This window comes from Nipponia nippon, unplaced genomic scaffold, assembly GCF_047370975.1.
Source record: "Nipponia nippon isolate SJK-2023a ecotype South Korea unplaced genomic scaffold, ASM4737097v1 scaffold_2, whole genome shotgun sequence".
Taxonomy (NCBI): Eukaryota; Metazoa; Chordata; class Aves; order Pelecaniformes; family Threskiornithidae; genus Nipponia; species Nipponia nippon.
In genome coordinates, this window is record NW_028262336.1 from 55356254 (window position 1) to 55381413 (window position 25160).

At 39.1% G+C, this 25160-nt stretch overlaps 1 protein-coding gene across 1 annotated transcript in view; it reads left to right on the forward strand.

The window, feature by feature from the left end:
- The first annotated feature begins 740 nt into the window (after positions 1 to 740).
- Positions 741 to 25160, forward strand: part of PRKX (protein kinase cAMP-dependent X-linked catalytic subunit) — a 61664-nt gene continuing 37244 nt past the window's right edge. Inside the window, exon 1 of the mRNA XM_087758635.1 lies at positions 741 to 1245. Coding sequence (XP_087614761.1) covers positions 1059 to 1245 — 187 coding nt within the window. The 5' untranslated portion in view covers positions 741 to 1058. The remainder of the gene's footprint in view (positions 1246 to 25160) is intronic.

Sequence of the window (25160 nt, forward strand, 5' to 3'; positions counted from 1 at the left end):
ACAGTTTCTTGGCCGCCGTGGAAGGAGCTATATTCAGTACTCGAGTGCTGCTACATTAGGTGCCTTCTCAGTTTAGCTCGGTGCAGCTCAGCTCACCCACCAGCCAGCCATCCCCAGTCACCTAAATATTTTGCAGGCTCAAGCAGGGAACACGGAGGGGCTGTGGCCGGCGCAATATCTACACCTACGTGAAAACGGAGTAAAATAACGCGTGAAAAACCCTTTGAAACGTGCGGGTCAGGGACACTCGCTAGCCCTGAAACAGCCGAGCTACTCCACACGTGCCCCCACGCATGGGCAACGACTGAGTCTTCCCAGAGCTGTCAGTGCGAAACCAGGTGGGCCAGGAAGCCGCTTTGCAAGGGCCCCATCAGTCATTTTTAACTTTCCCTGGGGAGCGGACGGGCCCTTCTCCCGTCCCCCGGCCGCCGCAGCACTGAGGGAGCGCGGGGGCAGGCGCGGCAGCCGCCGGTGCCCCCTCCATCCCCCGCCGCGCTGCCTCTCAGGCGGGACGCGGGGATGGGGAAGGACGAGCAAAGGGCACTGGCGTTACCAGACCCCCCCGGCCTGTGCCCGCGGCGGCGGGCGAGCTCCCCGCTCCCGCCGTGCGGCGGGGCCGCGCCTCCCTCCTTCCCACCCCCTCCCCCTCCCCCTCCCCTCCCCTCCCCTCCCCTCCCCTCCCCGCCGCGCCAGCCCTCTGCGGGACCGTGCCGCAGCGGCAGGAAGGCAAGCCCCGCCCCTCCGCCCCGCGTGTGGCGCGGCTCGGCTCGGCTCGGCACGGCACAGGGCGGCTCGGCCGGGCTCACCCTCGCCATTGTCTGCGCGGCGGTCCCTGCTGCGAGTGGCGGGCGGCGCGGCGGCTGGCCGCGATGCTGAAGGGCTCCGCGCCCCCTCAGAGGCGGCAGCGGCAACGGGCTCCAGCCCCGGGGAGCAGCCGCCCCGCCTGCTGAAGACTGAAACTTTGCGTCCCCGCCGCTCTCTCTCCTCCCCCTTGCCCTCGCCGGCCCGGCTCGCCCTTCTCCATGCGCTGAGCGGCCGCGGGGCGCCCGCTCGGCCCTATGGACGCCTTTAGCGCCGCCAAGGCCAAAATGGGGGCGAAGAGCGGCGGCGAGGCGGCGGCGGCGGCGGGGTTGGTCGCGCCTCAGCCCGCCGCGCCGGCCCCCAGCCCCGCCGGCCCCGGCTCTCCCGCCGCGCCCGAGCCCGCCGCCTACAAGCTGGAGGACCTGGAGACCCTGGCCACCGTGGGTGAGTGCGGGAAAGGGTGAGGCGGCGGGACCGGGGAGGAACAAAGGAGCTGCCCAGGTGCCTGCCTGCGGCCGTGCCCGGCGGGAGGAGGGCGGGCAGCGCTGCCCGCCCTCCTCCCGCCGGGCGCGGCCCCCGGAGATACCCCAACGGCCGTCAGCCCCCTTCCTCTCCCGGGCGCCCTCTTTTTTTTGGGCATCCCCCCCTTTCTTTCCCCCGCCGCGGCCCGGAGCCACGGCCGCTGGGCGCTGTGGGGCCGTTCTGAGGCAGCGGGGTTGGAGCGTCGGCCGTTTAACGGCCGGCAGGTGCCGTTGGGGGCGACCGGCGAGGAATCGACACAGGCAGGCAGACAAGCGCGGCGCTGGGGAGGGGGCGGGCGGCTGGTGTTCAGGCTGCTGGGCGGCTCAGGGCTGCCTGTGGTGGCTCTGCGGCGCTCAGGAGGACGCGCTGCAGCCTTCGTGTAGTTCGGGAGCGGCGCTCGGAGCCTGCGGGAGGCTGTTGGCATTGTCTGTCCCCGGCGTGGTTGTGCGGGAGCGCTGACGAGCCCCGCCGCTGCCGGTGTCATCGTCTCTGGCTGCCAGTGCAGCTGAACGAGCCCGTAACCGGGTTTGGCCTGTCTGTGAGGCGGGGGACAGTCACTGCTGAAGCCTAAAGTCCTTTTAGTGTAAAAACCTGATTTATCCGGTTTAACTTCATTTACCTGCATCGTGATAAAAAAATTCATCATTTAAATGTAGTTGTCGGGCCAGTGAAGAGATCAAACAGGTTAACTGAATGCAGCTAAGTATATTTCAGAACCCCAACGTGCTGTTGCCCTGAATATTGATGCAAAGATGCCTTGCGCGTGTAGAATTTTGGTGGAGGACAAGGTTGCGTCTCACATCTACTACACTTACTAAAAACTGCCAGTAATCAACGGCGTTGCAGAGTAAATGCCTGTGTTTAGTAAATTGGCATTTTAGACATCAGTGATGATGTTCGTTGTGTTCATATCCACTGTATCTGTCTGTGCATTGTGTTTGAACATACGTATGTGTAGTTACTTGCATTTTTGCACCTCTTTTGAAAGATTTTATGTTCAACTATATGGAAGTTTTATTCTTTTTTTCTTTTTGTTCTTTATTCTGTGAAATTATTTTGGATAGATTTATTCCAGTAAGTGCTGTAAATCTCAATTTCCCCTAAGCTCTCTTCAGCAAAAAAGGTGTGATTTAAACCCTTTCTTAGTGAAGTTGATGTTTTTAATAGGTCTTTAAAAATGGAGTTGGAGAGGCCTAAGAATGTTGTGATCAGTGAAGACTATGTTATCATCTCTTGAAGTGCATTGTTTTTTAAGATAATTTTTCTAACTTGAAATGTGAACTGGCATTTTATTGAGAAATTAATTGACATTATTAAGAGACTGCCTGAAATGTTTGTGATGCTTTTTTTCCACCAGAAGTGGTTGATCTGGTTTGTTACATCATGACAAGTTGCTGTGTATACAATTGTCATCACAGAGGATTATGACTTCAAGTGAAGCATAGAGTGCAGAAAAATAGTAATTTTTAAAGAAGGCATAATAGTCATGGAAATGTTCCTGAGGCCAATGAAGAAATGTAGAAGTAATCCTCTTGTCAATTCTAAACAGCATATCTTTTTAGGGTGTTCTTTAACGTGCTCCTTAGAGGTTAAGGAAGAGGAAAGTCATGATTCCACAAGGAATAGAGACTTAAAAAAAGAGAGCTTGCTTGATATGAAGACACAGAAGGGAATAAAATGTGGAAGGAGCAGATCGCTGCCTATCAGGGCACTGACAGAATACTTAAAACAGTCTCCCTTCCTTCTCTGTCTTCCCCAGCTTGATTCTCCTTCTCCTTCATCTTCCCAGACAGAGCTATAAAAAAAAAGAAGTTCTTTGCATCTCTTATGAACCATGGCATTGGTTGTTTAGTAGGGAGAAGGAAGGCAAAACACAAAACTTGAAGGGTATAAAAATGCGCACAGATCAATACATAAGGCCTTACCTTATCAAAGAAGCTGAGCTGGCTTACTGTAAGTTTGTTTTAAAATGAATTTATGACATGCCTATGTGCCTCAATAGAAGGCTGTGAGGAGGGAAGGGATCTAGCTCCTGACGAGGAAGTGATACAGCAGCCTCAAAGTGATACTGAAACTAAACACATTTATACCTGCCTCTGAGCGGCAGTTTGTAAAAGATGCAGTGCCCTGCCCCTGATGTCTGTAGTGCTTCTGAGATCTGAGCCAGTAACTGCATGAGGTTGCGCTTCTCTGTACGCATCTACTAACATGCTACATTGCATTCCTGAGTTGGATGGGCTGCAAGTTAAATCAGTGCAGAATACTGCAGAATACTATGTAGATGTGTCGTTTAGCTTGAAAAGCTCATTTTTGCTTGGCTTAAACCTTTTTTAATTAAGTTAGTTAAGTACAGTTTAGGTTTATATCACATGTACTGAAAGAGTATATCTACATTTTTTTTTAGCAGTGGTTTAAGTCAATATTACCCTATCCTCTGTTTTGATCTCCCTGCACAAATAGATGAGATTAATGTATTGTCGTCAGTTTCACTACAGCAATTTAAAGTCATCTGCAGATTGATTGCTGTGATAAGAATAGCCATTTTCTTTCTGCTGATGTTCTCAAAAGCTATGTGCCCTATCTGAGATACATGGAGATGTTTGTGGAGGGGAGGGGGATACCCAGAAATGGCGAGACAGGAAGTTCCGATATCTTCTCTACTAGCATCGTTGTCACTTATAGACATAATCAGGCTTAGAAAAAGTATGGTCTTGGAAACGATCAACTTAAGAAAGTGGCAAAATAGGGAGGTGAGCTCCATGCTCTTAGAGACATTTATGAGTGATATTGAAGGTAACAAAATGACATTGGTGTCTGTGAGATTGTGGCCATCCCTGACTTTAGGCACCTTCTCTTGGAGGATGGAATAAAGTTCATGTAAAAATAAAAAAAAATAATTGGAAGCAGTACCTGCTTTGAATATAATAGCTACTGTTTTAAATATCCTTCACAGTCTAAGACTATTAAAATCTCTCTGTTAACCCAACCACCATAATGCAGGCTGGATTGGATGTGTTCTCTGTGATTTCTGTTGGACACTGTGCCTGGTTTAGCAAAGAACTCGCTGTGACAGAAGAAAGAGCAAAAGGGGAGAAGAGTTTAGCATAATGATTGGGAGGACACTTATCTCCCCCAAACATCTCAGGACTCAGCCTTTGTTTTGGTGTTTGTGGGCCCTTTGATGAAAGGCATTGGGAGCAGAGACTAGAGTACAGGTATGGTTTTGGGGGAGGTGCCCTAATATTTAGTCGATAAAGCAAAGGTATGGGTTTGGGGAGGGCGCAGGAGTGGGGTGCATACTGGTTTCTGGAACTAAGAGAGGTTGAGCAGGAAGAATATTGCTTTGAGGGTACTTCCCGAGAGGTTGAAGATGTGGCTTTGAAACTTTGAGGTGTGGTTTTTTTTTTTTTAACTAGTCCTCTTATATGAAAGGTGAGCACTCTTGCTCTGAAGCTGTTGAAGGTGCTTGGTTGTCCACTTCTGTTTTGAATTAATTTTCCTTTCAAAGGAGGTTGAAATACGAATGTTTTCTCAGCATGCTCAGAAACTGCTGCTCAGACTAGGCTGAAATATTCTGTGAATCTCAGTTGAAGTTACATACTCAGCTGTGCCAAGACTGAGGTAGTTCTGTGCTGCACAGAAGCAAAAATTTATATGCCATGACCACCATGTTCATTGAAGCTTGACTGCTGAAAGTTCATGGCCCATCCATGCTTATCTGAACCCATTTCAAAATTTTGTAGGTCTGGTTGGTGGAAGAGAGCGACTATGAACATTAGTGGCATAGTTTCTGAATCATCCTTGTTTTTGATGAGCATGTAACAAGAGCAACCTTCCTATTCCAGTAGCCAGAGCAGCTGCAGTCAGACACCTGACATATATCCTGAAATGGAGATATTAAATTTGAAGTAATTCAGGTAAACTAGAATAATAAATACAAGAAAACCAGAAGATAGTTCTTCAGTTTTGGGTAGGTGAAGTTGGGAGAACAAATGTTATGTTCCTAAATGAAATGTATGGTAATAGGGAAGGGGGAAGGAGGAGAACTCCTGGAGGAGGAATATGACAAACTTATTCTTCCCCTCTCTCCTGCAAGGTCTGTTTCTTGCCTATTTTTCAAAGTGTAATGAATTCCATAGCAGGCTTTGTAAATGTAAATTGGGTTTTGTAAATCTATTCAATTGATTGAAATATTTTAATAATAGTGTTTTCATGCGAAAAGATTCTTTTAAACAACTGTTCCCATGAAGTGCTTTACACTAAACAAATGCAGAATAAAAAATTGGGCAAACCGGTATTTTAATTTTTATGAGCATGGGAAAATTTTAAGAAGTACATGGGAAAAGTGAGGCGCAACATATTTTTAAATACTTAATTCCACTGTGTTCACACATAAAATATGGTAGCCAAATATATTTCAAATGGCATTATATCAGCAGGACAGTGGGTACAGAACTGTAGTCTAATGCTGTAAGAAGATAGCTGCTCCTGTATAGGACATTACAGTAGTATTTTCCCCTGCGTATAGTCTTACGTAAAAAATTCTGCACCAGAATAGCCAAGGTCTTCTTCACTAGCAAAGAACACTGGTGGCTTGGTGGGGTTTTTTTTGTTGTTGCTTTAAAGGGGCTCAGATCAGTTCTGTTTCTTACCAAGTCTTATTTTTGGTTTCACTACTGAGGTCCTCACCTGTTTAAAATACTATATTCTAAGGGATGTGTAAGCATATTTTTCTTGTTTTGTTACCTTTTCTTGATACTGAAATGGTACATAATAATCCATGATTTCACTTGGCAATGTCCTTAAATACCACAAGTTTTGAAAGAAAACATGGTCTGAATGTTGTGACTGTAATGGTGACCTGAATTCACCATTACATTTGTACATCTTTGAGACTTTAGTCATAAAGCTAAGTGACTTAGATTTTGTTTTCACTCTCTGTCTGTGGAATGTCTTTCTTACTTCATTTTTCCCTCCCACAAGATCATACTTGTCCCAAAATAAATCCTTAGTATTGTTATAGCTGATGTTCTAGAGAGAAAATGACCAGGTGTGACTCAGCTTTCTTCTCTTGTTTTTCCTGTGATCCACTGCTGAGGTGAATTTCAGGAGCATAGTGTTCATTGTGGAGTAGGCAGCAACAGCTCCTTTCCCATGAGGTTCTTGTTCTCATTAGGCTGGAAAAAATGGATTGAAACAAATATGCTCTTTTACCTTTCGGAAAGGTCAGAAAAGTGAGAATATGTGGAAGAAGCCTGAACATGTGAAAACTGAAAGTTCACATTTCTGTTTTTCTGTCTTCAGTGTTTAAAATCAGTGTTCAGGTAAATGGCTAGGGTTTGCCTGTCACCTGTTTCTTTTGCCTTAATCTGATTTAGATATCTAACTGATTGCGGAAAGAAATTCAGTATTCTTTGTCCGATGTTGTGAACTTGACGTGATGTTATAGAATGAGCTTTGACACTCAAATATACTTCTTGAGGATAAATAATATGTTAAGTCCTATAAATAGCCCAGAGATGCCCAATGTACAAATATTAGAAGAAAGGAAAGGGGGGTGGAGTTTATGTACCACTTTCGTTTGCTATGAGGCATAGACATGTATACGGCAACAAGAGTGAATTTTTGTGAAGTAAAAGATGGGAACTTTGTGTTTACCTTGCAAGGGCTTGTCTGGGCAGAGGCCGTTCTTAACCAAATTAGTTTAGGTTAGACAATACAATTCTCTTATGGTTGATACTTATAAGTCTAAAACATCTTCAGCATTAGCTTGTACTACTTGGGAGTAGTTTAACACTATGTCTTTACTTGGGAAAGCATCCTCCCATTTCAACACAGTTTTAGAGGTTTTTTAGCAGTTTCAAAGATGCTGGTAAGTAAAATTTTGCTGAGTGCTGTGTGTTAGTGTGCATCTGGGATATTCAGGTAATAGGAAAGAGCAATTCTCAAAATTAGACTGTATTTCTGTTTTCCCACAGGAAGACTATCTTTCAAATAAATGAAAAAATGTTCATTTAAAAAAAGGGGGAGGGGAAGTATATGATACAACATTCTTTTAACTACTGTTTGCACTTCACGTTAGAGCAGTGGTTCAGTTTTTATTTGAAATACGTATTAATGCTTTATTATTATTATTATTATTATTTTAATACTGAAGGTGTATCAGAGATTTGCCCTTAGTACAGCCTCTTCTTTACTATAGAGATTGTAAATTTAGAGTGCTAAGGAAAGTCACCTGAGAGACAGGTGAGTAAGTTGTGAAAGTAGTTACCAAAACACATTATATTTGGAAAGTGAGTGGAATGTTACAGAATGAGAAAATATTCAGAAAACACTTATGTCAGTCTCATTATTGTATTTCCGTGGATAACTGTAGTCTTGCTTTGTTAACTTTGGTAAAAGATGATTTGCCTTTTGTATTATGTTTACCATTTGGGTAAATAATATATTTCAAGGGTAATGAAATAATTTCAGTTGTGATGGTAAAACTGTAAGTTGGCAAATTAAAGACTTCTTTCTTGAGCGGTTTCAGGGAATGTTGTTTGAAAAGATGTTACCTCTGAAACAGTGAGTGATGTTTGTCTTCTTCTTCTAACGGCTTAGAGGGACAGGGTGTAAAATAGATACAGTGTTTCTGCGAGCAGTTTTGCCCTGAACCCATTGATAATCTAAAAAAAAAAAATATTCTGAGAATACGGATTTATTGTTTTGGAAAGCTTCTTTGAACTTGAAGAAAACATCTTGTTCTACTCTGAAGAACATTCTGAAAATATCAAAATAGCGATCTCATTATGAGGGTTAACTTAAACTTTTGTTTTTACACAGTTTAAAGGCCACAGTCTTAATGAACTCTGAATTTTGTGTTTTTACAGTTCAATTTAAGCAACTTAACTGTTCTATATAAATACCTAAACTCTTTCACTGAAAGGCCAAAAGATGACTGGAGCAGGGAAAATAGTGTTGAAACTGTAAGTCCTAGCGTACTAGAAGTATTCAGAATGTACTGTTCTGGACATATCTACGTTGTAGAATATACAATTACAGTTCTTCTTTTTAGACATACCTAAACTAGATTTAAACTGTTTTCACTTCATTTCAATACAACTGCTAGTTGTATTGTTAGTAAAATAAGCTTGCCTGAGCTGCTGTGTAATGCTCATACTGAAGGATTTGTATTAATATCTGTACCTATTTTGAGGTAGTTTGAGGATGTTTGCATTGCAGAGTTGCTCTTCAAATGTGTGGATGCTCAAATTTTCTTTTGGTGAATTGTGACAGCTGCCCTGTCCAGCCTTAAATTGTGGTGATCTGTGGCATTTGTTCATGAAGACTTTCCACTCGGCTGCCCTCTGTCTTCGCTCCCGTCCCAGCTTAGAGCAGCTGATAGCTGGTCTATTAATTGATTGAGAGTAACTTCTGTATAAATGTGTTGTCATTTTTCTCCAGGGAATCAATTGGTCAGCTTCGATGCACTTCACCTCAGACAAATTGCTAGTGTGTGTGTTTTATTTATTTATTTATAACTGAAACACATTAGAATTAATGAAGGAAGCATCATTTCCACGTGACTAAACTGCACGGTATAACATATCTGTATAATACCAATGGCGATGGAATGTTAGGCTTGTCTGGTTGGGTTGATCTGGTCAGTAGAACCATTCCCGAAGTCCTGCTTTGACCTCAACTTTCTTAGTCTATTGGGGGAGCAAGGAAGTCCAGCTCAATTTGACCTACATAATACTTAAGTAGATCTGAACTGCACCTCTCAGGCGATTTGAGTACTTTGTGAAGTATCTGGATTTCTAGTCTTGTGACTCTCTTTATTTGTTGGGGAGTGTTTATTTAATACCAAAGTAAAAGTAGATTGGTTATATGGTTTTGTTTGGCTTGCAATGTATTTCATATCCCTTATGCCAACAAGTGTCTAAAACAGACTAATTTTTATGTAAAATCTTCTTTGCTCTTGTTTCTTTTCTGGATATTCAGTTTGAATATCACCTACAGCTTTCTCCATTGGATTATAAATTTTATATATGTATACACACATATGCATATATATTTAAAATTATATAAACTCATAAACCGTAAGTTCTACAATTCTACAGCTTGATGTAGGAAGAATGAGAATATGGAAGAGTTCTGCTCATTTTCTGTCAGCAGATACAGGACTTCTTAATTGCACTTAGCAGATCTTTGTTTCTACAAACTATTCATACAGTATCTACAGCATGTAGCTCTTTTTTTTTTCTTTTTTTTTTTTTTTCTTTTTTTAACTAGGATATTTTTTACTTCCCTAAAGGATTGATTCTGAGCTAATTTTTCAGGAAAGGTCACATATCTGGTATTTGTTAATTTGATTCTACCATGCAATTTGCAAGAATTCAGGTGTAATGATTTCTATTTTGTATTTATTGGAGTATGTGGGAAAGGCAACTCAAGGCAGAAGAACTATATAATCTAAACTATTATTAGCAGTTGTAACGTGTGATTTAGACATGCATCCGTTTTTCTTGTGTACACTTGGCATTGTCTTATGCATACTTCTAAAAAGTACTAAAGCTATCAATGTAGTACATTATTTTGCCTGGAAAATGTGACTATATAATCTCTGACATTGTCTAATGCAAGAGGAAAGCATGTGAAGCTGCCAAGGTTTGGGATTTTTGTTTTCCACATGATTCTTACAAAGGAGGTAATGGTTTGTTACCACAATGATATAAAGTGACCATTTAAGGTGCCCACTACGCTGTATTTTTTGAGTTTTGGTATGGTTCTTAGTTAAAATGTAGCTTCTTAGGCAGTGTTCTTGGCATTTGCTTAAGTGTTGTTCTGTTTGTATTGGGGAATGTGGGGACTTTGAGCAATCTGAAATATTTACGGTACTGACACTGCCATTATTGTTGAAGGTGCAGGGAGCTCTCTGGATTAAAGCAAAATGTCTATGTAGTATTGCTTTTTATGCCTCTTAGGTATTGTTTCAGTCAGTAAATTAAATGCTCCAAAATTGTTTAGGAAGATGTTAAAAGAGCTTTCCCTCCATAGACTCTTCAAAAACAGGCTAAACTGGGTGTAAGATTTTTACTTTGCAGATCTACTAATTAAGATGCACTGTAATAGCTATATGGATGGCGAATATAAAAAATAAGAAGCTGAGAGCTGACTGCATTAATGTGAAACTTCTGGGTGCTATAATAGCAGACTTCTCTAGCCACCTGCCCCAAAACTGATGACAGACTTCTAGCCTCAGACCTCTTCCTCCCAGCTTGGTATTGGCTTCTTACAGCTCCATGGGTGCAGATGATAGCCTGTACAGTTTTAATTTGTATGGCCTGCCAAAAATAACTTCAGAGTATGCATTGTAAAATTTTAGTTTGCTTTCAGGAAGATTAGAAGGTAACTCCTTGTTGTCCCTGGAGAAGGAACAATGAGGACAGCTGCTGGTCAGTTTCTAAACTGGGATTCTTTTCCCCTCTTTCATCAAAATGTTCCAGGTTGCCTGTCAGTATGCTGAACTTGTGTTCTGAAGCACTAAACTCTCCCTGACTTTTGTGACTTTCAAAGGCCTGTGAAGACTTCTGCAGTATGTCTTTATTTGACCCACCCAGTTGTCACACTCAGAAGTGATGGACATAGAAGTTATACTGAATTAACAACATTGTTCTTCCTCCTTTTTTAGTGACTGACATAGTTCAATCTACTCAAAATAAATTCATGCTAGCATCCATATATGTAGAAATTGCTCATTGATTAATATCTTTGTATGTCATTTGTGGTATAATAAATTTAAAAGTATTTCTAAAAGTTTCCCAATATTGCAACTTCATTCAAATTGTTCTGTTTAAAAGCTTTCTGCATGTCTTCTAGTAATTTCCCAGTGAGTAGCAGTAATTCCTTGGATCTGTTCATGGAAAATTTTCCTTGATTAATGTTGGTTTTGTTACTTTTTTTTTCTGCTAGAAAAGGCATCTGGGAAGAAGCTGGGAGAAAGACAGTATGTCCTACAAGACAGACCCATTAGAAGGAAAACAAAGTAACAGAAGAGATTTGGAAAGAATCTGAGAAAAAGAACTAACGCCAAAGTTAATGCAAAGTATTTTAAAAGACATGGAAACATATTTCCTCTTGGGGGAGAAAAAGGTGGTGTTTTAATTTTTTGGATTTCAGTTGTATACACTTCATCCTTCATCAGTTGAAAAGTAGAAACAAATTGGGGCACATCCATTTCTGGTGCTGTAAAGCCTGTGAAAGCTATCCCTTTTAAGTGTTCAATAAAATAAACTGTATCCTTTGTTCTAAATGTCTAAGTGGAGAGAGGTTCTAGAATTATCTCAACTCTTTTTGTCTGCAACACTTATTGTATGCTAAAGATTTATTTTGGTGGTGGTGATTTTTTGCTGCCTTTGTTGTTAGGTAGACCTAAATTTTTTCAATGCTCCTACTGCACTGTTGCGAGTTAGGCAGAGTACAGCCTTGTTGGCTTGATTTGGGCTAATTCTGGGGAAACAATGCTCTGGAAATCTATGATAGGACAATTTGAGTGGGTCATGTATATTTTGTGAAATAATAGTATTTGACATTTGAAATCTAAAAGATATTTTGGAATTTGACCACCCCCACCCCCCCCCCCAAAAAAAAAAAGTATAACATGATTTAATTTTGTGAGCAGAAGTTGAGCATAAGATGTGGCTAGGGTGTAATTCCATAAATATTCAACCTGACTGACATCAGAAGCAGATTAAGACATAGAATCTCAAAATCCTGTTTAGCAAGGACTTTTAATATTCTTTTAACATGAAATATGTATGAATTGTACTATACTGCAGGTTATGTTACTTATCAGTGAATTCTTTATTTGTTGAGAAAAGCTTGCGATACATGCTAATAGTAAATAGAGAAGCAACATTGTGAAATGGGAAATGCGGAAGACAGCTGGCTTTGTGTCTGATTAGCCAGTCCCTCAGCAATCTGTATTTTTTTCTGACAGGTCTGCAGGTAAACCCATCTAACTTAAAACTAAAACAGGAGTTGGTTGCATAGTTATTGATTTCATAGCTTAGATTATGCCTGTTTCACATTGCTTTTAAGAGTTTCCTAGGAGTGTACCTTGGTGATAAAAGCTTGCAATATAAATAATTTTGTCTTTGAATCTTGATCTTACATGTTTAATTGCAAGTGAAATGCTTTGACGCTATGTATTTGGAGACAAGGGTTCACACCTATGTCTTAATTTTAAACATTATTTTTTAATTTTACTGACTTTTTTTTTTTGCATGGTTGCTATTGGTATTTTAATAAAGATGGTTCTTAGTGAAATGGGGACTACCAAAGTGGATGAATAGTCAGAGAAGGCTGGCGGGCAGTTAACGGAGATGAATGCGTAGGTGAGGCTATACCTTTGGTTCAGAATGTTGGAATCCCTATTTAAAAATTATGTTGGAAAAAGAGAGTAGGGTAAGGGGACTTAATGCAGTTTTTGAGACACTCTTCCATTTTGTTTAGGTAGGTTTGAGTTTCCTCGATATTGTTTCTTTGCAGAGCAAAACAAGTAGAACAGAGTGAAAGTCGGGCTAGGAGCATGATTGGGTATTTTAAAGGATTGTATGTGAAGAAACAAATGTTACTACTGCTTGATTTGGTAGGTGTATCTGAAGTTGTAGTTGTTGCTAGTTAATACTGAGTGTGCAATGTTAGCAACTTTATGTGGAAATAAGCCAGCTATGGATTCACTGGTATCTGAATGTTGGGCACTCCTGCATGAAATATTGCCAGTTTATCTCCTGTAATAAAACACGTTGATAAACCTCTCTCTAATCTTCCCGTGTTTTGGCATCTAAAATATTTGTAGGAGGAAAAAAGTCTCTTACTGGCAATTGGATGTGACAGCTAAGGAGAGATTCAGAACTCAAGATACTCCCAGACCAGTTGTGATTTCTAGCCTAATTGGCTTTCATTTTTGATAGAGATGTTAGGAGCTGCATTGTTTGAGAGCAAACACAACTTTGTTGCTTGGCCTCCCTTGGTTCTCTGAAGTATGATTCTTGAAATAAAATTAAGCAATGATTGTAGTAATAGGGAAAAAAAATAACAAACCCAACCTAGAAATGCTAGGACACTTGTGGGAGGGGGAGAGCAGAGAGAAGGAAAAAAGCCGTACTGTTTGATCACTTTGCTTTGGAGATCCTTCCATAGCATAGTTGGTTTAGTTTTGTAAGCAAGAGAAATCCTTTTTTTGGGTGCAAACTATTGAATAATTTACCATTAAGTACAGTCATCTCTAAAGAGTTTTGCATGTCATACACAGACCTCATTTTAAAGACACAGAAACTCAGTAAACTCGACTTGACTAAAAAGGGCAGCACAGTGAAAATAGGTGCTTAGGGACTCTTTAAACATTGATGGCACTTAACTTGTGTACTGGCAAATCCTATTAAGGATAACATTTAATTCTTATGTCAAGAAGGAAGATATTTGTATTAGTCATTGGCACAGCTTTCTTCTGGTACCTCCTGAGGAGGTATATTTTGGATAGTGCAATGCTAGTTTCCTCTTCAATCAGTGATGTAGGAGGACCTCTTATATACGAAATAATAATTTCATCTGTCTCTGTTCTGTCTTGTGAGACTGTTACTTGTTCCTAGGAAATGTGCAAGCATCTGAAACAAACTGCAGTTCACTTCATAGAACATACCTAATATGCCTAATAATTTTTCTTGTTTGGCATATTTCATCTCTCTTCAGGGCAGAAGTATGCCTTTTATCTTTGCTGCTGAAAACTTAACATGCTTCAGCTTCTGTAAAAAGTGTTACTGGATGATAAACTAATAACCGTCAGGTACCAGTAACTTTCAGTTACAACTGATTTGGGTTATAAATGAACTGATGACCCGGCCCAGATAGACTGGTTTTGTGTTCACTTCTGATCCTTATATCTGACCCTGCCTTCTAAGTTTAGCACGTTGCTTGTGTGCTATTTCTTTAAGAGTAAGTCCTGAATTATAAATTATATTTAAACGCTTATTCTTTAAAATGAATAATTTAAAATGCATTTCTGTTGAAAGGTGTGCTCTGTCAACTATAATAGCGAATGAACCTCTTAGTAAGCAATGATGCTACAATTTTGGAGAAACAGAGTCTACAAGGGCATGTCAAGTACTCTTGGTGTGTGAACTACAGCTCATGAATTCAATTAGCTGTAATATAATCTCTCCTATCAAGGTGGTGTTGGATTTGCTATTCATTGCTCTCTCTACTGCAGACTGTGATCCTATTTTTAAATATGTCAGACTAGGTTCATATAATTAATTCTGAGATTTTATGGGGCAAGAGAATGGGAGAGAGTAGAAGTGAGAAACAACTATGGCAGTTAACAAAATAAATTAACCTGTGGCTGGGTAAATGGGGGGGGGTGTGTGTATATATTATATATTAATGTATCTACATCTATGGGTATGTGTTGCTAAGAAATTTGATGTATGATGAAGACATACATAGGATAGCACAGTGAAATAACAGAAAATCTAAAAGAAAATATTTATTCTTATGAGAAAAAGAGAACTTGATTTTATTGTCAAGATTTGGGTATTAATGACTAACTGCTTTTGAGTGACTGGAAGGTGAGAACACTGGGGACATAAAAAGGGCTCTGTACAGCTGACAAGCTCATAACTGTAACTGTGATATGATGGGTTGGAAATTGTGTTTCTATTAGTAAGGTCTATCTAGTATCTTCACTGTTATTACCGCTATATAATACACTTGGTACTCTTTATGACCATACAGAGCATTATGAGTTAAGATCTGGGAAATAACTCCTCAGGGCCTGTGGAATAGAGCAATTGATAAATCTTTAATGCTGAAAATTCGTTTTCATGCAGTATTCTAAATACACTATATATAAAAGTTAAACTCTTGTGTCTAGAGTAGCGAGTTTGTGAGAAGGGGTGTAAACAGGTAACACTAATCATGGACTGATCAGTTTTAGATCTCAAGGTTCTGATCTCCTGATGCTTTTGACCATCACAGATAATGGAGAGGGGTTTTGGGATTTTTGTTTTGTTTTCTTTCTAAAGCTTTGTTTTCCATTTGAGGCATTGTTTAGATTAGCCGGTCCACTTAGGATGGAGAGCTGTTCCTGTGTATTCAGTCAGTGTATTGGCCAAACAGTTGTCCTGAAATGCAGTTTTTAACATCTCAATTGACTTTTCTTGTGTACACAACTTAAGTGATTTGCTGCTCTACTACTTTGAGCTTAGTCACCATCAGGTTAGTGGGTGAATCCAATGAATTGTTAGGCTGAGATTCTGCAATTTGAGGTGAGTCTTGAACACTGGGTCATTAGTAAGGATGAGATTTTATCAGCCCAAACTCAATACCTGTGAAGAGTAATGTGGTCTTTTCTTCTCAATGCATTTAAAAACTGAACTAAATTTGTTTGTCAGTGTTTGAAGCGGTTTCAGATTTTATGGCAAGTTCTCAGATCTTATTGAAAGATTTGTGTAGGGTATGTGCTCACATATGTGCCTACTGTTTTCCTTCTTCTGCATTTATATGGATTATTGTCTGTGGTGGTGTTCAAATCCTGCAACATGAGGATGAGGTGACTTTTTTTTTTATTTTAATGGAGCCAGTCCTTGAATTGACGGATAATATTTAAGAAAGGCCTACTTGTAAATAAGTTAGATATCATAAGTTTAAAACAATTGCCATCAGAAATTACTCGAGATCTGTTATTTTGAAAGATTATATGCAATTTAAAGAGGCATATACTGTGCCATTAATGGGACTTAGTAGTGTTCTGTGACACAGGTTTTGATTTTCTTAGATTTAAGCTACACATACTGTTTTATATTGGGTAAGTAGGTCATTCTATAAAACTGGCTATCAAATAGTATAAAATCAGTCGGAAATCACTTACCTGCATTTTGATATAAATATTCCAAGAAGTAATGAGCTTAGCTCTTCTCCAGTGTTTATATTAGCTTGGAAATTTAGGAGTGAATATTGCGGCTTGGTAAGTGTAAATCAAGGTAAGCAAAATTGTGCTCATCTGTCCAAACAAAGCATTCTTTTGGGAATCTTAACAGCCTTGGCCTGTGTGTGATTGAAGCATATGTACTGTAGGATATTTTATTTCCCTGTGTCATTGGTGTTTAATTTTGAACCTTATCCTTCTCTTTGCTTTTCATGTGACTGTATGAAGAATTCTCAGTTTCATATTGTGACTCATGAATAATTTTGAATCTGATAAATTCTTTATTATATATTTACTTTTTAAATATTTTTGTTAAGGAGCAGCTAATAGTCATTGCCAATGGGATTTATTTCTGTAACCTTGTATGTCAAGCTTGCTTTTGGATGGGGAAAAATTTATTGTTTAGGGAGTTCACCTATATCATTGCCTGTTCGTGACATACTGCATCTTCCCACCTGTGTTTTCAGATGTATGAAATAAGCACACTATATTTAATGAAAATGGTGTTAAAATAAATATTGTACCTTAGATGATTTTATGCCTTTTTAAAAAAAAAAAAATTAAAAAAAAAGGAAAAACTGTACAGAAACAACGTCCAGCACAAAAATGCCATCTCGTATCAAAAAGTCTATCCTTACTGTTGCAAAATTAATTATATTGTTATAATATATGCCAAAGCCTCTGAAACTTACTTCAGTGTTGACTGTAGCGACCCACTCACCTCTTGACTTCCATTTTCTTGTACAGTTTGTTTCTTGAGAGTCACTTTGAAAATCAAGGTTGTTTCATGAAAGGAATGTATTTGTAGGTTGTTTGGGTGTACTCTTTCATAAATTCTCAAGTTTTCTCATCCTGGTTCATCTTTGTCCATTTAAATAATTTTCAATTATGTACAACCTTCTATTTAAAGTCTTATTCATTGGGTTGAATGTGTTTCTTGGGTATGATATTCAGAGGTATACTATTGGAGAGAGACTGGATCCCAGTTTGGAGACGGGAGGGAAAGAAAAGTGTGTATATAAAACTAAAAAGGGCAGTTGGCTTCTAACTGTGGAAACTTCGTAGAGTGGCTTTTCTTTCCTATTAAGAAGCTGTATAGTAAAAATAGAAAAAACGAATCTATCCATTCTGTTTTTCAGTCACATAGTAGGCTGAACTGAAGTTAGAAAACAGAGCAGAATTTTAATTGAGTTTAGACCTATGTTTCTGCATTATAGAGGAAAAAAACTGTGTAGTGGTATATACAATCCTGAATAGCGTGAAAAATTACAGACCACAGTCCTTTTCTGCTAGAGTATTTAAGTGTTTACACTAGACATAACTGTTAAAATAACACTGGCATGTCTTCAGTAACATTAGGTATTAATACAAAGAATATTTTCAGTCTTCTATCAGTAATGTAATTCCTGGGCACTGCAGAGATTTTCTTCTGAAATGTTTGCTTGATATTTGAGAATGGAATTTGGAGACTGGGATTTTGAAACTTAATATTTGTGTTACTGCACTTGTTCCAGTTCCATATCAGATATAACCTTATTTGGATATTCTAGACTTACTTCCTCTTTCTCACATAATAGCTCTTTATGTGGAGAATATTATGATGTCCATTCTAGTGCCAAACAACAGTGATTTCATCACCTTTCCTTGGACAGTGTTACACTATTTTTTTCTATGGTGTAGTATGAGAGAATTTGGAAAGGTAATGAACACGTGAAGTAAATTCTAGACACATAATGCATCTTTACTCTGTTGTGTCTCAGGAATATCAGTTGATACAGCCTTATGAATATAAACAAAGCCTTCCCTTTGAGGAATACTTTGTTCCACTCATGAATTCTCTCTGTATTAACCTTTAACCAAAAATAAATCCATTTGCAGTGCTTGTTCCAGATTGAAATAGTGTTTTAGGAGAAGATTCTTATTGGCTTGTAGCTTGATTTTGTTCTGTAAAACTTGATTTACGGAAGATAGACTACAGGGTCTCAGTGGCCCAGCACACTGTTCATAGCTTATAGATGCAAAGAAATTATTTGAGTCTTTCAAGAAGGTATTCATTTTGCTATAGTTACAACACTAAGTCCTTTGTGCATATTATAATAAAATCTTTAGTACTCAGTACAACCTGTTCAAAACAAAGATCAAACTAAATAAAGTTTTCTGAAAAGTGCTTAGTTGCATCAGAAATCTTTTTTTTCTGTTTTTGTCTGCATAACAGCTCAAGTGTAACGTAAACATAACGATAGTTTCAAGTACCTCCTAAGACTCTTTTGTGCTGTATAAACTTGAATAGCATACGTGAATTTACAGATTATGTGGGTAAATGCAAGCTTGCAAATTGGATGTGGTTTGAGCTGTGATTATTTGTAAAAACTGCATCTCTTCTTTCCTGTGTGTAATCTCTGTTTGTTAACTATATCAGTATTTAAAAAAATTGCTAGATGAATGAGCTGACTTTTTTTAGTAGCACATTCATGATGTTGTGCCGGTAAGTTTTATTTGGGTCAGTGTTGAAGGTTATAAAGTTGTATAGGTATCATGTGGCATAGTTTGTGAGACGTATGAAGAATTTAGTGAGTTGCTAACAATTCTTTTTTTAAACCTCCCAAATGTATAGTTCCTTATACAAATTAGCATATTCTGTATCAATAATTTCCATGTCATGAAGTCCCACGTGCACTTAGACCATGTAACTTCAGGGTCGGTTTCATCTGTCTGAATGTAGACCTATGCAGTGTAAATGACTATCAAACCTACACATGTAGAATCACTTTATGTAAGTGCCATATATAATCAGCAGAAGGAAATAAGTCCTTCTGGGTTCATAAATTGGATGTGTGAAACTGCTCAATTGAATATAGAAGTGCCCTTTTTTCCCTCTGTTTACTTGGAAAGGTTTCCACCTGGCTGGTCCAAAGGTAAGCTCTGTAATAAGCGAGGAAGTTCCAACTCAAGGTGTCTGGGGAGGCTCTTGGTTGTTTGCCGAAAAGATGGAGAAATTCTCTCTCAGCTTGTGTTTGGGGTAAAAACAAGCTGGTCAGATACTGCTTGTACATGGTTAGCCTGCAACTTTACTACTTCTGTTTTTTTGTATTGTGAAAAGACTTTTTATAAGTTCCCACCATAAATTGCAACAGGCCAAGAACAATGGCAGCCTTTCAGGACATATATCCATTGTATCTTTCAATGTCCAACCATAAAGAGATGATATGGGGCTACATGGTCCTCTGTGGTAATCTTCTATATTTGAAAGAAGAAAGAACTCTAGTTTGTCATTTTTCGAAAATATCAGTCTTAAGGTTTGAAGGTATAATGTGAAGAACGAACTTTCTGATGCTTCAAGGCCTTTAACTACTACTCAGTGGATAGGCTTTGTCTTCAATGTGAATGTCCAGAGGTTTGGCTTTTTTTTTTTTGTTATCCTGAGTTAGCTTTAGGTCAGTGAAATTTTAAAAATGAAAGTCAAAATTCTGAATGAAAAAAGGTTAAACTTAAAAAAACCTGGAAAAGTAGATATTGGCCACCACTGAACTTTAATTTCACTGCTAATTTGATAGAATTTGCTTTCTGAATATTAGTGTATCTGGATTTCAACCTGGCCTTTCTAGCTAAATTGCAATTTTGCTGGTATACATGTGCGTAAATAAATAATGCAAGTGTGTTTCCAGACTAGGGCCTTCTGTGCTTAATTCTGGGGTAACCCACAAAATAGCAGGGAATAGGTGATCTTGAACAGTTTTCTATTAGTTGCCTATTTAGCTATTGCCTGAAACATACAAGAGAACTAAAATGTGCTGAGTGCATTTAAATTAAGTCAAAGTCTTTGATCTGTCTCCATCCAGGAGCTCTTCAACATAATTTACTCTTCAATCTTATACTTTAAAAGCATTGTAGAAATACCATATTAAGTAGTGAATATATAATCTGTTTTAAAAGTATTTTAAAATGCAGTCTTTGTGCACTATGTGAAATGTCCCCCTTGATTTGTTTCTCCTTTAGCACTACTTTAGATGAAGATGGAAGTAAAATGTAATTAAAAGGAATGTATTATAAGAGATACCAGTCCCTCAAAGGCTTCTGTCCAGCACTGGTGAAGGAGGAAATCGTTCAAGTACAAACAATGTGGCTTTTATTACATTCATTCAGCAATAATAAACCTTTGTACTTTAACAAGATTTTTTTGTTTGCTTTTTAGAAGGACACAGTCAAGGATATGAGGCCTGATATTTTCTTTGCATTAATATGGGACTGAACTTGCATCAAGTAGTTCTTTTGGAGAAAACAAAGGAAAAAATCTGCAAAAGCTGAGTTTCGGGACAGACAAAAATATGCTGATTATGTAAAAGTCCTAGAAGTGTGTAGAAGCACATATTTATGGGTTGAAAAGGAAAGTGGCTAATCAGGTGTTAAATACCTACTAAGTACCCCTATTTAGCCTCACATAGTTCAGAGGAGACTGCTGTTCAAGTTTCGACCCATGCTGCTGCATGTATCTCTGGTCTTTGTGAGACTACATCCAACTTGTAACTTTTACGGAACAAAGCGGCTCTTTAAATCCTTTACAGATTATTGCATTTGTAAGTGTTTGTTTCTTAGTCATAAAAATGTTATTTTTATTTATTTTTCTTAGATGAGAACATGAGTTTTGGGCACAGCCATGTTTTGTAGTTGTTTGGCTGGTTCAACTTTATTTTAAGGTTTTCTGTTTCCTTTGGGTATAATTATAAGCTTTGTCCATACAGTAGTTTTGCAGCAACATATAGGACCTAGTATGTTAAACTGTGGCAATTGACAGAGCAAAAGCTACTGGAACAATCTATTAAGTACCTGAACTATGGTGTTATTTTCTACAGAGGTGCTGTTTTAAACTTTTAGGACCTTAATGACTGTTTCCTTTAGTTGAAGTTACTTGAAAAGGTTTTAAGTCTGTCCTTGACTTTGTGACACAGCAAATTTTTGTTGTTGTTGTTGTTTTGTTTTGTGGAAAACTGAACTAAATGACACAGAACTGGGAGGAGCCGTTGACACTCGAGGGCAGAGAGGCCCTGCAGAGAGACTGGACAAATTAGAGAGCTGGGCAATCACCAACCGTATGAAGTTTAACAAGGGCAAGTGCCAGATTTTGCACCTGGGACATGGCAACCCTGGATGTACATACAGACTGGGGAAGGAGAGGCTGGAGAGCAGCCCTGCAGAGAGGGATCTGGGGGTTCTGGTCAACGGCAAGTTGAACATGAGCCAACAGTGTGCCCTGGCAGGCAGGAGGACCAACCGTGTCATGGGGTGCATCAAGCACTGTATGGCTAGCCGGTCGAGGGAGGTGATTGTCCTGCTCTACTCTGTGGTGTGGCTGCAGTGCGGCCTCATCTTGAGTACTGTGTGCAGTTTTGGGCCCCACAGTGCAAAAAGGATACAAAGCTACTAGAGAGTGTCCAGAGGAGAGCCGCAAAGACGGTGAAGGGTTTAGAGGGGAAGCCGTATGAGGAGCGGCTGAAGTCACTTGGTCTGTTCGGCCTGGAGGAGACTGAGGGGAGACCTCATCACGGTCTACAGCTTCCTCACAAGGGAAGGAGGAGGGGCAGGTGCTGATCTCTTCTCCCTGGTGACCAGTGATAGGATCCGAGGGAATGGCAGGAGGATATGCCAGGGAAGGTTTAGGTTGGACATTAGGAAAAGGTTCTTCACCCAGAGGGTAGTGGAGCACTGGAACAAGCTCCCCCGGGAGGTAGTTATGGCGCCAAGCCTGACAACATTCAAGAAGCAATTGGACAATGCCCGCAGACATATGGTGTGAATTTTGGGGTTGTCCTATGCAGGGACAGGAGTTGGACTCTATGATCCTTGTGGGTCCTTTCAAACTCAGGATATTCTGTGATTCTAAATATCTCCATGCTGATTTTGACTAAAGCAACTAGCCAAATCAGTTTTGTAAATGCTTCCTGTAAACAGGGAAACTGAAGGTGAAGATAGAAGTGCTGACAAATAATGAGAGAGAAAGTTTTACTGTCCTCTTGTATAAAGATTTGATTGTGGGAATTAAACTTAGCAACAGAGCTGTTTTTTTCCAATTTAGTATGTCCCTGCATAGGTTTTACTCACCATCTTTCTTCTTACCTTCATTGGGAGAGGAAAAAAGTCAATGGGGAAGTACTTCTAGCTCTTCACCAGAATAGAATAAGTAAAAAATGGTGTATTAATGATTTACCAGAATTGATTCTTCATGCACTACCAGAGATAAACTGCAAGTTATTATTCTTCATAGAAAATTAGAGGTCAATCCCTTTTGGCTTAGACTGCTTATGGGACATTGAGTTCAAAATTTTGAATGTAGTACTAATCCCAACTCAAGAAGTAGGAGCCATGTATTCACAAGAGCAGACCCAAAATTAAACAGTATCTGAAGAAAGAAAGAGAGATCAGGATTCATTGTTTTGCATTATAATATAAAATGTTTCTGTCATAGCTTTTGGGTTTTTTTGTTGTTTTTTTGTTTTTTTTTAACCAATCAAAAGGAATCTTGCAGCCTAAAATCTGGGATTCGATGATACCTAGAGTAATACTAGACTCATATTTTCGGTTTTCTTTCTCTTTGCCTGAGTCTGGTTACTTTGTGAGGCATTCATGTATTATTTTGTTTGTTGTAAGCAAAAGTGTAATTTAATTAAAAATAGTAACTTTTAGCCTAAATGTCCATCAGTTTGGTTTAGGTTTCATTTTAAGGAAGCTATTTCATAGTGGTTTTAAACACTTAAAGAAAAAAATAATTAAAACAATTATAAAAGATTAACTTTGAGCACAAATTCATTTAGAAACAATCCTGAATTACTCTAAACTTAATGGGAATGTTGAGCACTACTTAATGAACAGGAGGTGGCTAGATGTTGAGTTTTGTATGTCTGGCTTTTGTTGTTTGAGAGGCTTTTGGGGGGAGGGGGGAAACACCACAAAAAAATCCTTCTCTTTAATACTTGCATTCCAAGAAGCTCTCGGTTAACATGCTTATTTTAATCTCTCCCTACTTGAAAGAAGCAATTCTGTGAATAGGATTTGAATGATGGTTTATAACTTTAAAAAGTCCAAAGGTGGCCTATCTTGCTAGTATACTTTCTAATTTACAGATTCTTTTCCAACTATTAAAAGGTGATGCTTTTTGATAATGCTTTAATTGCCTGAAAATCTTATCAGATGAAATATATAATTTAATGCTTTCTAGTGTTTTAACTTGGAATGTGTTGCTAGCCAGACAGGTACCCGATTCTTAGCTTAAACTGTACTTGTCTTTTAAAATGTGACAGACCAAGTCTTTTTTAAAATCGGGTCGATACAGATTGATATGCATTACTTTTAGGAGGGGTTTGGTATAATTTAAAATACACTGTTTCAACAGGCCTCCTAAATTCAGTTCAGCAAAAGTAGTATAGAGCTTAGTTTCTAGGTGAAAAAGGAGTACATCCTTAAAGGTTTCTATTTGAGCTGTTTTTATAAAATGCTTACATCTTTACAATGTTGCAGTTGAGGTCTATCAGCGCTTCATGGGCAATATTTAAATAGGTAAAAGTAGGAGTAATAATGACTTTACAATGTCCTATTTTCAATACGGAGGAAAAACTTTTCATCCACTCATCTGTTCATATTCTTTATATCAACATGTCATGAATCACAGGTAGCAGAAGGCATGGGAAGAGTTACAAAAATACCATTGAAGAATCAAGTGGGGAAATACCAGATTTATGAGAATTGTTCTGAAAATTGTGGATGTTGAAGTTTTGTGAAGGGACATGGACATGCATTTAAATTCAGTGTTCCAAGAGCTGTTTAGAAATAGAAAGTATTAAGGGTTATCTTAGCAGCAGCAGGCTGGTGACTTTCTGGTGTCATTTATTTATTGGTCCCTGGTATTTCAAAATAAATAAAGACTAGAGAGAGAGGAGAAACTTTGAAGGATTCTGCTTATTTTGTTTAAAGACACCCCAATAGTTACAGTATTTTTATAGAGACCCAATAAGTTGTGAGCCAAAAAAAAAAATTATCTGGAATTAGAAGGGAACTCCCATCATGGGTGTTCTGTTGAATGGCACTTTTTGGAAATCAGGAAGCTGTATCTGAACTATGTGAAAAACAGGAAGCTTGACTGATAGGTGTTGATTAGCCTGCTGATTGCAGTGTTCTTAATTCTTCAGGATTGTAATTCAGTATGATTTAAACGAGTCGGTCAACAACAAGAGTTGTTGACACAATTGCTTGGTATTCTCTGGCATATCAAATCTTGTGCGAAGTTGAAAAGAGACTATACCAAATTCCAGGTTGTTAAATGTAGTTTTAGTGGTGTGTTATTATAGGCTCCTTGTATACCAAGTAAGAAAGAACCTGAAAGTATGTCAGATCTTTGGAATCTGGAAGCAGCAAAGAAGTGGAAAATTTTTGCAGCAGCATGTTTGAGTCAAAAGCTAGGCTATACTTTGAACATGCATTGCTACTTTCTTTTCAGCTGAGCTGGGATAAAGAATTAATGATCCTGAGCTTTCAGTTGAAAAATGGGTTGACAAGGGATGAGCCTAGAATCCGAAACAGAAGTAAGAGAGAACCACTGGTATGCCACTGGCAATAAGTTTCTGGGACAGGTAGTCTGAAAAGTGATGATCTTGCCTGGAATGTAGTGGGCATATTTCTTGCTGGGTAGTATCTCACATTATTGCTAAGTAGAAAGACATTTTCTCTATCCAAGGAGTTCCTGGTGTAAACTGAATCATAGCACAATGGGTGAATGAACAAAGTCATAGAAGCAAGCTGCTCTGGCAGAGTTGCACGTGGTGAACACTACACGAGGCATCTCTATTTTATATGCTTTTGAGCTTTTTTGATCAGACTG